Genomic DNA, 15,014 nt, shown 5'->3' on the forward strand with positions numbered 1-15,014 from the left:
TCTACTCTTGCTTCTACTCTATCATAGGTAGAGTTATAGCATGCTCACATGGGACATGTTAACTATAGCAGCTTGTGCTTATACAACGTACACAAATGCTTGATGGCCCACCTCTCTTGGAGAGACCTCCTGAGCATATATGTGAGGGATGCATTTTAGGGAAAATGCATCATTCTTCATTTCCTCGTAATGTTACATTTAAGGAAATTGCCAAATATACAAAGTGTACATTCAGATGTGGCCCTATGCAAATAAAGTCATTGTGTGGCTATTACTATTTTGTCATTTTCATTGATGACTTCACTCGTTTTTGCTGAGTCTACTCATTGGTGAAAGAGTCAAAGATGTATGATGCATTTTTGGCTTTTGTAGCACTCACTGAAAGTCAATCTACCTGCAAGATTAAGACTCTCCGTTCAAACCAAGGGGAGGTATCCATGTCATCCATGCTGAATAGTTCTTTGAAGTAGAACGGCATTGTCTGTCAGTACGTGCCTATACTCCACCGCAGAATGGGCTCACAAAGAGGAAGAATCGGCCACTCATGGAGATGGCCCAATGTATGTTGGAAGCAAAGAGCTTGCCACACAATTCTTGGATGAAACTAGTTATGTGTCCTTCCCATGACTTGAACAAGTACCCTACGAAGGCATTAAAGAATGTCACGCATTTTAAGGCTTGGAACAGTCGGAAACCTTCTATTGGACATTTTCATACTTTTGGGTATCTTGCATATGCACACGTTCCAAGGTACTCATGAAGAAGTTGGATAACAAGGCTATTAAATGCATTTTTGTGGGGTACAACAGTGAGAGAAAAGGATATAGATTACATGATCCTATCTCTAAGAAGATAATTGTCAGTAGGGATGTGGTTTTCGATGAAAAATCAAAATTATCCCTTGCTGATTTTGTGACATATCAAGCTCCCAATGATGTATTTGACGAGTTGCTACCCATTTCTTGCAGTGATACACCTGGAGATTCAACAAGTGAACTTAATGTTCAGCTAGCTGCTCCATTGGGTAAAGCAAAAAATCAGCGCAAGGCTAATCTGAATATTCAGCAAGGTCCTGAACTTGAAATTAAGCAAGAGCTTGTACACAATCACGAGGCTAGGTAGATGCCTAGATGGTATTTGCAGACTATGAAAGACACTCATTTGGATGCTCCTATTGCTGGTCGTACTAGAAGGCAAGTTCGTATGCATGATGGTGCTAATACAATGGAGTTTGTTATGGCAGCACATACACTTGATGATGAGGGGCCTGAATGTTTTGAGGATGCACAACATAGTATGCATTGGATGGTAGCAATGCAAGCTGAGTGTGATTATATCATAAAGAATCAAACATGGGATTTAGTGACCTTGCCTACTAGGAAGAAAGCCACTAGTACAAAGTGGATCTATATGTTGACAATGTAGATGGATCCATTGACAAGTATAAGGCCATGCTTGTGACCAAAGGCTAAACACAAAAGAAAGGCATTGACTATGAGGAGACATTTGCTCCTACATCTTGCATGACTACCATTCGGTCTATGGTTGCTTTGGCTGCCCATTATGGTTGGATTGTGCTCCAACTTGATATTAAGACTGCATTTTTACATGGGGAACTTCAAGACGAAGTGTCTATACAACAACCCATTGGTTTTGCAGTTGTGGGATTTGAACACTCGATATGTAAACTAAAGAAACGCTTTGTATGGTTTGAAGCAAGCTCATCAAGCTTGGTATGCAAAAAATGATGCCTTTTTACTCATCCAAGGGTTCATTCAAAGTTCATCAAAGTCTACACTTTATGTATGTAAAGAGAGGGGATCCTTGCTAGTCATATGTCTCTGTGTTCATGATTTTCTGCTCACAAGGACACACGCTGATCAGATTTCAGCATTCAAACAAAGTTTGCAGCAAACTTTTGAGATATTAGACTTAGGGCCTTTACACTACTATTTGCGCATTCACTTCATTCATGATGCTAGAGGCATTGAATTGTCACAATCTAGATACATTGGTGGACTTCTTGAGAGGTTTGGCTTATAGGATTACAAGCCAGTTTGAACACCAATGAAGACTAGACTCAAGTTGTCATTGCATGATGGCAGTGATTTGTTTGATATCCATACGTATGCTCCAAGTCTCATTTACTGATACAACACAAGGCCAAATATTCAATTTGCAGTTTGAGCCCTAAGCAAATATATGCACCGCCCATACATGTCACATTGGCAAGCTATCAAGCGTGTTTTTCGTTACTTGCAGGATACTAGGACTCTTGCATTGCTTTATATTAAGGGGGAACCACCACAACTACATGCTTATAGTGATTCAAATTGGGCTGGTGATTTTGGTTCACGTCACTCTACTAGTGGTAATTGTTTCTTTCTTGGCTTATCTTGCATCTCTTGGCATAGTAAGAAACAATCCAATATTGTCACATCGTCTTGTGAAGCTGAATACAAGGCAACTTTCACTACCACAATTGAATGTGTATAGTTGAGACGTTTGTTGGCTGATCTTGATGTATCTGTTACAAAGCCTACTCCTTTGTTTACTAATAGTCATAGTGTCATAGCAGTGGCACAAAACCCAATGTTTCATGAACGCAGGAAGCACATAGAGATCCACTATCACTTTGTCAAAGAGAGGCAATATGCAAAAGATATCAACCTTGTCTACTATCCTAACACTAGTAATATGGCAGACGTCTTCACCAAAGCTCTTCCTCCTGACAACTTTGAAGCATTCTGCAATGCTTTAAATTTGATCTCCTTTGGTGGATGATCCTTGTATATTGATCACTTTTCACTCCAAAGAGATTTTTTGGGTTTGTTGGGTTGTTGACTCACGCCTACACTTATAGAGGAGTGTAAGTGATCCTCAATAGAACACTGGGGCACTTTTTACTCTCCTTACGATAGGTTTTTTTTCCTAGATTTATTCTCCTTTATTGTATGTGCTTATGTTACACAATTTGGGCACTTATTGTATTTTACACCTTTTGGGTGTGAACACACGTTAACAATCCTAAGGTTTAAGGGTTGTACTTTGTACTTGCACATTACACGCTTTGATTATGGCATTGGGAGTAGTGTCTTCACTCTCATACTCTCTTCTCAACTATACTCTAAGTTAGGCTTCGATCTCTACGTATCCTCTCCCCTCTCACACGGATGACATCAGATCAAGCAAGGCGCGAAAAGCTACATCCACACCAATACCATAACCCAAGTGTCAGGTAATATCTCCTTTAGAAATCACAGCTCCTTGCCAACCTAGAGCTTGTAAATCACTCTCCGTACACGAAATCAATGTAGATTTCTAAGCATTAATATGAAGCCCCGAAGCCAAAGCAAAGAGATTCCACATAATCAATGTAGTTGGACACCACTGGAAAGAAACAAGCCAATAATCTCACCTTGATCAGCCAACTTATCCAACAAAGAGAGCATTGGGTGAGTGACTAAGGCAAATAGCAAAGGACTCAGAGGACAACCTTGCCGAAGAGGGCAACCTTGCCGAAGATAACAAGAGAAGACAACTTCATCAATGATCCCCCATTAAGTACAATATGTGCCACAATACCTTGACTAATGGTATCAACAAGAGAAGTCATGCGAGGACCAAAGCCCATGGTAGACATGAGCTACTACAAGAAAGACTAGCTGACATGATCAAATGCCTTTTCAAGATCAAGCTAAAGCATAACAACCTGTTGGCCAAAGGCTTTGGCATAATCAATACCCAGTTGGACATTCAAAATATTATGCATGATATTTCATCCCTTAATGAAACCATATTAACGTGGATGAACCAAGTGCGGGAATACTTTCTACAATCTATTAGCAATGATTTTAGAAAAGATTTTATACAAAGAACCCATAGCAGAATCCATTGCACCCTCGCTGCCTCCAGCTCCTTCACCTCCTCCACTCCACCTTCTCCACCCTCGACCACCTCCTCTTCAACCTCCACCACCTCCTCTCCCCTACTCCACCCCTTCATATCCTTCCCACCACCCCCCACAGAAACCCCCCCGCAAGTCCCCCCTTCCCACCAGAACCACTAAGACTGAGTGACAACCGAATAGCCGCAATATTCCAATATCAAGGCATCAAACTAGAATTCTAGACTTGCTGACACAGGTGAGTAAATTGGTCCTTAAGCTACTCAACATGGGCTGAAAACAGCTCATTAGGAAGCCTATCCGAGCCAGGGATTTTCCTACATGGTAAATGGTACAGCGCATCCTCCACTTCAGCCTCTGAGATATCAGCCTCCATCAAATCAACCCATTCAAGCTTAACCTCATTACTAACCAAGCCACAAATGTGCCGACGAGCAAAGAGAACAGCATCAAAAAGAATCTCTTGTTGACCCAACAAAGATTTATAAAAGTTGATGCACATTTAAATGATGGAGACAAGTTCAATAACCATATCACCTTGCTCATCCAACAAATGCACAATATTTTCCCGAGTGTATTTTGGCGTAAACGATCAAATAACTGATGGGATTGATAGTTATTATCATGCAAAGCTTCCGCTCGGGCCAACAATTTGTATTTAGCATATTCCCCCTCTTGAAGAGATTGAACCCTACATTTCAACCATTCAATGCATGTAACCAATCTGTGTGTTGTGTGTGTGCGTGTGTGCATGCGCGCGCATGCGCGTGCGAGTGCTTATATTAATTACATGAGAAATACAAGAGTCACGGCATAGTAGAAGAAACTTCCATATTCAAAGAAACTAAATCCTCCCTAGGGAGAAGACCAATGTGCAGAATTAGATCCGAACAGCCAATGGAGAAGACCCTTCAGCCTAGCAACACGACTTTGAACCTTGAAGGTGGAATCAAAGATGAAGGCATTCCAAGTGACCCAACTGTGCTAACAACCCCAGAACCTAAGAAAATGAAACAATAACTTCATATGTCTTCATCAAATCACAAAACAATCAGCAAACAGCCATGATTGCATGAGAAGTAGAGGTTTGCAATCCAGACAAGCCTTGAAAATAGTTCCTACACATATGTACAATTGCTCGAGGATCTATAACCATTTCACCTTCATAATTATGCATATGGACCACATTTTCTATAGCAAAGGAACCATGCAAACCTTGATAAAATTTATATGTCTAGCAATTATTATCTTGCAATCCCTTAGATAATGCAGCAAGTTTAGCCTGCTGATATGATCTCATTTGGAAGGTATCAACGACGTGTGTCAATCTTGTAAAGATAGCAACCAAAATGGAATCCTATGGAAAATCCATCAAAAGAGAATGCGTCACAGCTAGAAGTTGCCTAGTAGCTTCATATCAGATTCTAGTGCATTATTTTACTCATTCACAACTTCATATTGCAGGGTGAATCTTGTGCATGAGTAAAATAATGCACTAGAATCAGCCGAAGCCTTATGAAATAGGACTTACACGGAGACCTGATGGGATGTCATAAACATCATTTGTCAGGCTGGGACTGCATTGCTCTTTCTTGTTGTTTGAGGCAACAATGTCCCCTCATCCCATTATTGTTTTCTGCCAGCTGAGGCACCTGTGTCTCTAATCCCCGCATCTCTACCTGACACAAATTTCACGCTGGATACAGCTTTCCAGATAGTGCCTTCAGATGTCCTTGCCACTCAATAGATTGAGGATTTTCATCCTCAGCATAAGGCTGCAGAGATATGAAAGTGGAGATAGGCAAGTTTCAAACTAGGATACAATAGAGATAGGCTTAAGCAGAGACAACAAGCCGATCCAAGAAACTCTGACACAGAATGAGAAAGGCTTCGGCAGTCAACAGTTCCAACAAGGTGAAACCTCATAAGCAAAATCCGCCAAGCTGAGGCTGCATGAATTGTGCTTAATGAAGGGGTCTCTGATGAGATTCCTCCGCCTTGTACTTTTGAGGCACCAATTTCCACTAGTCCATTATTGTTTGCTCTGGTCACTCATCCTATGTTAAGTCTACTGGATAGGCTTGCATAGAGGAGATATTTATAGGTCTTGCCTTTCCTAGTGGTGCAGTGCCATCTCCTGTACTGAGAAGCTCTTGACGAGACTCGAAGGATGGCCTTATAGTGAATGGAAGCCACATGCAGTGGAGCCTAGCCATCCACAATAGAAAATAGGTTACATGCATTGCTCTTTATAGGCCCCAATGCAAGAGCTCACTAAATTAAAATGGCATGCATGCATCAAAACACTTCCCGATACAGTGACAAATGTCAGACACGATATGTACAAATGCTACTGCATTTCATCTTAGTCCCTAGACCCACTGAGCCCTATTTTCTTTGAACTAAAGAACACTTTAAAATATCCTCTACTAGTACTCTTTGTAAGGCTCACTGTTAAAAGATGTTCACGTGCGTTACTTTTTAACCCCAGTACTCTCTAAAATTGTGCAGCCTTTGTTTTCCAAGAGGCTCACATCATATTGCATCTCTCCCCGAGACAAGCAGCTTTCTGCACCATGCTGCTTACCACGTTATATTGGCTCAAATTGAAGCCCAAGAAGCTACAATTCATGTTTAATCCTTACAGAGGTGCAAAATATTTTAATAGCATGCTCCTACTATTCTTGAATAAATTTGTGGAATTGATGCAGTAGGAACTTGGAGTTAGAAGCCACAGGGTTGGTGATTTCTTTAGGCAATCTGCATCGTGTCATGGTGTGGCAAACCAAAAAGCAAAAGTCCATGGCCAGTGGTCAGTGTGCAGCCACCTGGCTTATGATAAGGTCTATTCTCAAAGGGGCGAGGTAAAAGTATATCTCCCGATAAGGGTATTCATTTTGCTCTAGTACAAGTATACCCACTGTGAGAGTCATACAAAGGCACAATTTTCATGTCTGGAGGAGAGTAGCACTGCAACATTCAGGTCACAATTTGGGACTTTTGGCATGGATATTCAGGCTTCACCGTATATACAGCCAATTTTGCTCCCATCTGCTACACAAAATTCTGTTCTCTCAAAAACCAAATTTTAAAGCAGAACCGTCTTGGAAATGCTTTTGCATACACATAATATCTTCAGTATCCTCCATTTATTCAATCCCTAGTTTATACCATTGCAAGTTGAGGTCATAATTCATGCCTGGACGAGAGTAGCATCACAAGTTCAGGTCACAATTCAGGACCTTTTAGCATGGATATCCGGGCTTCAGCACATACACAGCCAATTTTTCTCCCATTTTTTGCACATAATGTTTTATTCTCTCAAAAACCAAATGCTTCTGTACACACATAGTATCAGCTTCAGTAACCTCCATTCATTCAACCCCTTAGTTTAAACCATTGAACAACTCATCAAAAAGGAAAATTTATATTCATCTTACTGTTCATAGTTAACTGATTTCCAATAGCTTGCCCTAACCCCCTACTCCTGACTGCATGCTATAACATAGTAGTTCACCCTAATTAGAAGTTCTACTCCCTGTTACACCAGGGTTGTAGTAGTCTAGTCAACCACATACACATGATAATAAAACTCACTTCAACATCCATTTAGGATTTGACGGTCTCTTGCCAAGATCATAACCAAGAAACAAGTTTCAAACCGTTTTTTAGTTCTCCAAATTGGGATGATTCACATGTGAAAGTTTTAATACTCAAAAAGTTTGCTTGCCAAGATCATAACACAGAAAGAGGCTTCAAAACCTCTCTAAGCTCTCCATATCAGGACCATTCACATGTTAGTTTGCAATATTCAAAATGTGGAGTCAAATTTCTAATCACAGACACAAGGGCAGCCAATTGACCTTGCACTCTTCCTAAAGAAGCTCACAAGAATAAGCATTCAATGTCTCAGCTTGCATGCACTAGCTTACAAACAGCTATCCAAAGAACTTCAGCTCAGCAAGTTCCACATAGCCCATACAACTAAGAATTCATACTCCTCACATCCACCTTGTTGAAAATTCATATATACCAGTCTGCTAGACAGACTTTAGGAACCACAATTTCTCCCAATTATGAATTAATAGGACCATCGCAGCAGTATCAGCTCATTGAAATAACACGGGGCATCACTATATGTAATTTTACCATGCAAAGGAGGAAGTTGATAAACTCGATCGATCATTTCTATGGCAACTCCATGAGATTCCCTAAACATAGCCGTTCTTGAAAGCACTACTTTTCCTTTTCCGATGTACCAGTTCTTGCGCTCAACGTCGTCCAATTCTAGAAAGACACAGGACACAAACAGAGCTTAAAAATTACATGTTATACACAAAAGGATTGCAACATCTATTCTAAGAGCATCCAGTAGGCAAAACATCAAGATATGCATTGTTACTTGTATTCATGTTCCTAATAATACGTTGTCATTGATCTTGAAGAAGAGTCTAAGACCTCGTCCAGAGAAGAATAGGCATCATTCCCAAATGTCAGCAAGCACTGGTAGTACCTTTCTGTGTATCCTTGACTTCAGGTCTTCTGAAGTACACATTCATTACCTCCTAAATGGCATGAAACATTAAAAGTGGAAAGAAACAAGCTGAGACGTGATGAACATATTTAGCTGAATTCCTGCAGATGAGCTGACCTCCTGAAATGGGAACACAGCTGTTGAACACACCACTTAGAAGATAATATATCCATCCAAGTGAAGGAGCACTAGTGATGAGATTAACTTGACCTAAATTTTTTGTAGCTTAAGGGGCAGGGGAGGATCTTTGCTGCCAGGGCTTGTTGCTAAAGGCAGGGCAACCAGCCACCATGTACGCTGATTAATGACAAACTAGGTGCAATGTAGTAACTGTGATCTATGACAAACAATCATGTCCCAAGTCAGAACTAGTCTCCATAGAGGATAAAATTCCTGAGGTGGCTCCACCACCACCCATATCATTAAAACACAACCCCAAATCACAGCATCTGTTAAACAAACTAAATGTTGGAGCCAAATCACTTCCCCAAGGGGCGACTCCACTACCAATCCAAGGAATGAACAGATCCCTGGTTGACTTCAAAAATAGGTAAGTAAAGCTTTTTTTGTTGTTATGGGCCTGATTTACATCTTTCTTCGGAGGTAGGTGCAATATGCAACCCAAGAACATACATGAAGCAATTCATCTTGCTGAATGGTATAGGCAAAAGTGCCGTAAAGGCATGTCTTCATTTCAGCCCAAAACTGCAGGAAGTACACTTTCAAATCAGCCTTCTAGGTAGGGACAGGAATTCAGCCAACAAAAGAAGGTATTTAGACAAGAGGGCGCATTCTAAAATTCTAATAGCAAGGTTCCAACTTTCCCTACAGTTTATGGCACAAAACAGGGAATAAATCCAAGGCCTAATGCTGCAATCAAATCAAATTTTAAACGGAGAAATTTTGGAGGAAAACCTACAGCCATAACTCACAAGGAAAGCGTGTGTCTAACAATAAGTTGAAAGAGGTGTATACCAAAGGCTCGTGTGGGGAGCATAAGACAAAATGTAAGTCAAAGGGAGCTAAAATCACCATGATCATAGAAGAGGGATCGGATGAGGAAATAAATAGCCATGAACTTTTTCAAATGTCAACCTTACCTATAGTAGAGGAGTCACGTAAAGATGAAGCTGGAAATAAAGAGTTCCATAATCCAATGGGCAGGTTCCCTTCTTTTGACCCGGGTGATTCTTCTATATTATGTCTGACATCTCATGATACATGGATAGGTAGTAGAGGTGAAAATACTCTTTGGTTCAAAGGGTTTTTAAATGACAAACTTGCCTATATTCTTGTAGATATAAAAAGCACACATAGCTTTGTGAATGCAAAAACCTTAGAAGGGCTGAAGCTACTACCTAAGAATATGGAGACACCATTGAGGGTACAAGTTACCAATGGGGCTTTTGAAGCCAACCATAAAGTGTGCCCATGCACTCCTATCAAGCTTTCACCATCATATTAGCCTTGGAAATGGGACCCATGGATATTGTCCTTGGATGTGATTAGCTGGAAACAGTTGGAAAATTTGCTATGGATTTGAATGCCATACAAATAGAATTCTTTTGGAATGGACAACTGATTACCATGCATAGAGTGGATTATAAATATATGGAGCTCATTCCAATGAAGAAATTAAAGAGAAAGATCATGTCAGGTCTTCCATATTCACTATTCTTCTTTCTAAAGAAAATGAAGATCAACCCACACCTACTCGAAAGAAGAAGAATTCGGCATTGAGTAAATTGTTAGAGGAATACAAAGACATATTTCAGTCCCCATCTTCATTACCACCTAAAAGAGAGGTTGACCATCCAATTGACTTCATCCCTAATACCAAGCCCAAGTATCCCATTCCTTGCATTGACAACCTTCTCGATAAACTCAAAGATACCAAGGTTTTTATGAAGATTGACCTACCTTCAAGATACCATCAAATTCACATGAAAGAGAGGGATGAGAACAAGACCGCATTTAAAGCTAAGAGGGAATTGTATCAGTTTCTTGTGATGCTTTTTGGTCTATCAAATGCTCTAGGCACTTTTTAGGCCCTAATGAAAAAGATTTTGCATCCATTCTTGTTCAAGGCAGTCCTTGTCTTTTGCAATCATATCCTCACATATAGTAAATCCAAGGATAAGCATTTATAGCATGTAAGGGGGGTGATGGACACATAAAGAAAGCATTGACTCTTTGTAAAAGAATCCAAGTGTTCTTTCATGTAGGATGAGGTGGAATATTTGGACCACATAGTCGGTGAGAGTGGGATTAGAGTGTGAAACCATCCTTCCTCCTTGAAAAGGGTAATAAATAACCTTATTTAGCACTAATTATAACAAGCATAAAATGTTACCACTTAATCTTGGCCATTGGACAAGCTGTTGGTCCCAAAATTGGCATCCCTTGCAGTATTTCTTCAACTTTTATTGCAAATGGATGGAGTACAACTAAGATCCTCTAACCTTCTCCACCTATCTAATTGCCACTTGCTATCAAAGCTGACAAGCAAGCCTCCAAACCGATTTGCCCCTTGGCTGACCTTCATACTACTCCTTGAAAGATAAATTCAACCCCAAATCTAATATTGCTCAGCTAGCATCTTGAATCTGCCTAAAATTCCTCAAATTCAACTACTGAAATTCAAGCTCTAGAACCTCAATTTTGAGCATGTATCTTGAAGTATCAAACCCTAATTTATGCTGTAAATTAGGGTTTACAGTAGAGATTGACTAAAATCTCTTCCTCTAATGGCTCAAGCCACTAGAAAATGCTAAGATAACTTGAGAGATGGCGCAGAGGGGGAGAATGTTATAGAGAGAAATTTCAAAATTTCAACGAGAAATGTTAAATAGCTTCTGCTGTCCTACTCAAACAGCCATGAAAGCTATCACCTACTACAACTTGGAACCACCAAAAAGGATGCTTTCCTCTCCTGTATGCTGTTGTCCACACCAAAAGGACCTTGGTCTACTCTCACATACTCTTGGAGGGCTCCAAAGCTGCTATCACATGCTCAAACTAATCCATGGTGGTTGCAAATCAAATCATCAGTCTCTCCTTGCTCTCTAACAGCCTCCCTTCTCCCTCACAATGGTTGAAATAGATTTCCATCAATCCCTAAAAATGTCATTCCCACTTGCATGGGCAAGTTTTGCCAAGTGGCAACCTTCTAATCCCATTTTTTAGCATTATCCAATTTATTAAATTAAATTTCAGAATATTAATTCTAAAATTAATTTAATAATTATTCTAAAGCTCAGAAAATTATTTCCACCAACTAATAATTGAATTGACTAGGCCAATTTGTCTTCCAAGTATCCTTGAGTAATTATTGACCCTTAGACTGGCATTAATTATTTATTTGTTTATTGATCCTAAGACTAGCATTAATTTATTAATTAATGACTAGTCTCTAATGTCACCACTGACATAAGTGGCCAATAGATTGGTCTAGGCCCAAATTTAACACCATCACCTAGTACCTGTCAGGCATAACTTATAACAACTTTTGTCTTTGGCACCAACTAATACCTTGAGGTCTTGGGTCCCATATTGTGAAGTAATCAACTTGCATCTCACATGTGCAAGTGGCATTAGCACATTTGATTAACTTTTAATCAAATGCTAAGTAAAGCAATAAAATTTCATGTGATAAAGTCAACCCAAAGAAGGTGATGTATCCCTACTACTTCTATATCTTTGAGAGCTTTTCCTAGATTTTCTTCTTTCTATCGACGATTCATTAAAAATTATGCTCATGTTGCGGCTCCATTAAATGACCTGCTAAAGAAAGTATCCATAGCAGACAAAAGCCTCAATGAGCTGAAATCTATATTAGTTTCAGCACCCATTGTACAAATTTTTCTAAGGAATTCACTATATGTGCAAATGCCAATGGAGGAGGTATTGGGGTCCTTCTATAACAGAATTACACAGTAATCGCATATGAGAGCAAAAAATTGGACGAAAAGAAACATCAACTTCATGTTTATAAGCAAGAAATACTAACCATTCTTCATGCAATTAAAAAGTGTCATCACTACATCTATAGCAACCATTTTAAGGTAAAGATCGGTTATAAAGTGCTAAAATATTTCCTTTCTCGGCCCACTTTACCTCCTAAGTAATAAATGTGGTTGTCTACACTTCAAGGCTATGATTTTGACATTTCATATATGGCAGGTAAAAACAATATTGTGGCAGATACTTTGTCAAGAATATAAGCATGTTCACTTTCTTCTATTTCTACTTTGTACAAAGAGTGGATTCATGATATATAAGAGTATTTGCTTGATTAAACCGCAATCACTATGTTGAGAGTATTTTAGCAAGGAAGAGGTAAAAAGTTTAGCATGTGCTCAACTCCTCGAGACCAATTAAGACCACCCCGTCTTTTCTCCTTTCTCATTTGATTGCATCCTAGCAGGAGATCTTACATTTTTCAGTTTGGCGCTCTCCTGAGATTCGCAAGGAGGCGAATTCACTGCAAGGAGAGGTCTTAGCCTCCTCCAAGTTGTTGGATTGGCCGGACAAAGATTTGCATAGACTCAAGTTTAATCGGATGGCTCGTTTGGGGTTGCAGACAATTTTTGATGGTGTTATTCCTGGGCAGTCCTGTCTTTACCCTTTTCGGCGTATTCGTCAACACTTTCGAGTACCCGTGTACATTGTGATATCTAGTCATCCATACAAGTCAAACTTCAAAGGTTCTCTCCTTTACCAATGCTACAGCCATTGTATCCATGGCGTGACTAGAAGTTTGTGATTCCATATGATTTTGAGAAGAGGTCTGCTAACCAGATATACCATCAAATGGTGGAGGCCAAGAGATGGGTCACTACAAAAGTGAATAAATTATGGCATATTAGGGACAACAAAAAGAAGTGGCAGGAAAGATTCCTTCAGCTTTGGAAGTCTAAGATTCCCTATCAGGGAAAAGTCTTCTTGTGGAGACTGCTGATTGGTGGTCTTTCAACTGGAGAGGTGTTGCATGCCCAAAAGATCTCTACTGGTCGTTGTGTATTTTGCACTACATGTGATGAAACATTGCTTCATCTTTTTGCCTCTTGTCCAGTAGCAACAAATCTAGTGTTTTATTTCTAGCGTCGGGCTCTCGGCGACTCAGCTTTGGATAACAGCCCGGTCATGGATTATGGGAAAGCTACCCTCCATGCCTTCTTTGCATTCTGATTACTCCCGCCTGTTCCAATTCCTTAGATGGACTGCCTTATGGCATATTTGGCAAACTCGGAATGCCTTTATTTTTTATTTGGTCTCACGCATCCACGGTCATGTGGCCCATATTCGAGGTTTAGTGCTATGGCAGATTTCTTCTATAATATCAGCTAACCTAGTTCTTCCTGACATTGCTGCCCATTGGCTGGCCATTGTTCGCTCTACACTAGCAGTGTGATTTTCTCTGTGTCATAGTTCTAAAAGTCTTTCGTCACTTTCTTTGAGGACCTGATGGTCTGATGTAACAAAATGTAAATAGAGAGAGAGAGAGAGAGAGAGAGAGAGAGAGAGTTTCTCGGATGACCTAATGGTCTGATGTAACAGAAAGTAAGAGATACAGAGAGATTGCTAACCTGACGGTTTGATGTAAATATTTACTACTTAATTCAATTATCTTCACGAAAAAAAAAAGAGTATCCAAATTTTACATGGCATAATGGATTGTTATGGTACAAATGATGGGTTTATTTGATGCCCCAAACATTGCATTTTGCAAGAAATGCATTCTTCACCTTTAGCAGGTCACCGGGCTATTTAAAACATTTGACACCATTCATAAGAGTTTTTATTGGAAGGATATTAAGAGGAATGTTAAGGATTACGTCATGCCATGTCTTCCATGTCAACAAAATAAAGATTCCACACTTCTATCTAGTGAATTACTTCAACTATTACCTATTCCTCACGGCAAATGAACTAATATTAGCATAGATTTCAAAACAGGACTGCTAGCAATAACGAAACATAATTAGAATGGCATTTATGTAGTTGTTAATTTATTGACAAAATCTACTCATTTCATCCCTACTAAAGTCCAATTTACAGCCAAAACAAGTGGCTGATCTGTTTATGGAGAGTATGTTCAAGCTTCATGGAATGCCACTAAAGATAGTATCCCATCATGATACTAAATTTATAGGCAATTTTTATCTATTTTCTTCTATGGGCACTAAGTTGACTCCTAGTATGGCTTTTCACCCCCAAAAAAATGGATAAAAGAAGCATATCAATAAGTGGTTGGAAGCCTATCTTCGCAATTTTTGCCATAATGCTCAAGCTTCTTAAGACCAATGGTCACATTTGGCTGAATTTCGTTACAATAACACTCATCATATGAGTATTGACATGTCACCTTTTGAAGCGCTCTATGGATATAAAGTGCAAATATTTTCCGCTCTTTTCCATAATGATATAAACCCACAAGCTAAGGTTGAACTTGAGAATATGAAAGCTTTGATGAGTCAATGCAAGGCAAATATTTGCAAAGCTCAAAACGTCATGAAGGCTTACGCCGATGAGAAATGAAGACCATTGAAATTTGACGAGAGTAAGTGGGTT

General features: G+C 39.6%; 1 protein-coding gene across 5 annotated transcripts in view; it reads right to left on the bottom strand.

Annotated features, from left to right (window-relative positions):
• The window catches only part of LOC148011578 (NOL1/NOP2/sun family protein), a 251,201-nt gene that overhangs the window by 121,290 nt on the left and 114,897 nt on the right, over nt 1–15,014 (bottom strand). For all 5 annotated transcript variants that reach the window (XM_087670922.1, XM_087670920.1, XM_087670921.1 and 2 more), the window contains one exon: nt 8,057–8,194. In XM_087670922.1, the coding sequence (XP_087527048.1) occupies nt 8,057–8,194 (138 nt within the window). The remainder of the gene's footprint in view (nt 1–8,056; nt 8,195–15,014) is intronic.

The sequence above is a fragment of the Lygodium microphyllum genome, chromosome 28 (assembly GCF_053477565.2).
Source record: "Lygodium microphyllum isolate KBCC chromosome 28, Lygodium_microphyllum_v1.1.10, whole genome shotgun sequence".
Lineage (NCBI taxonomy): Eukaryota > Viridiplantae > Streptophyta > Polypodiopsida > Schizaeales > Lygodiaceae > Lygodium > Lygodium microphyllum.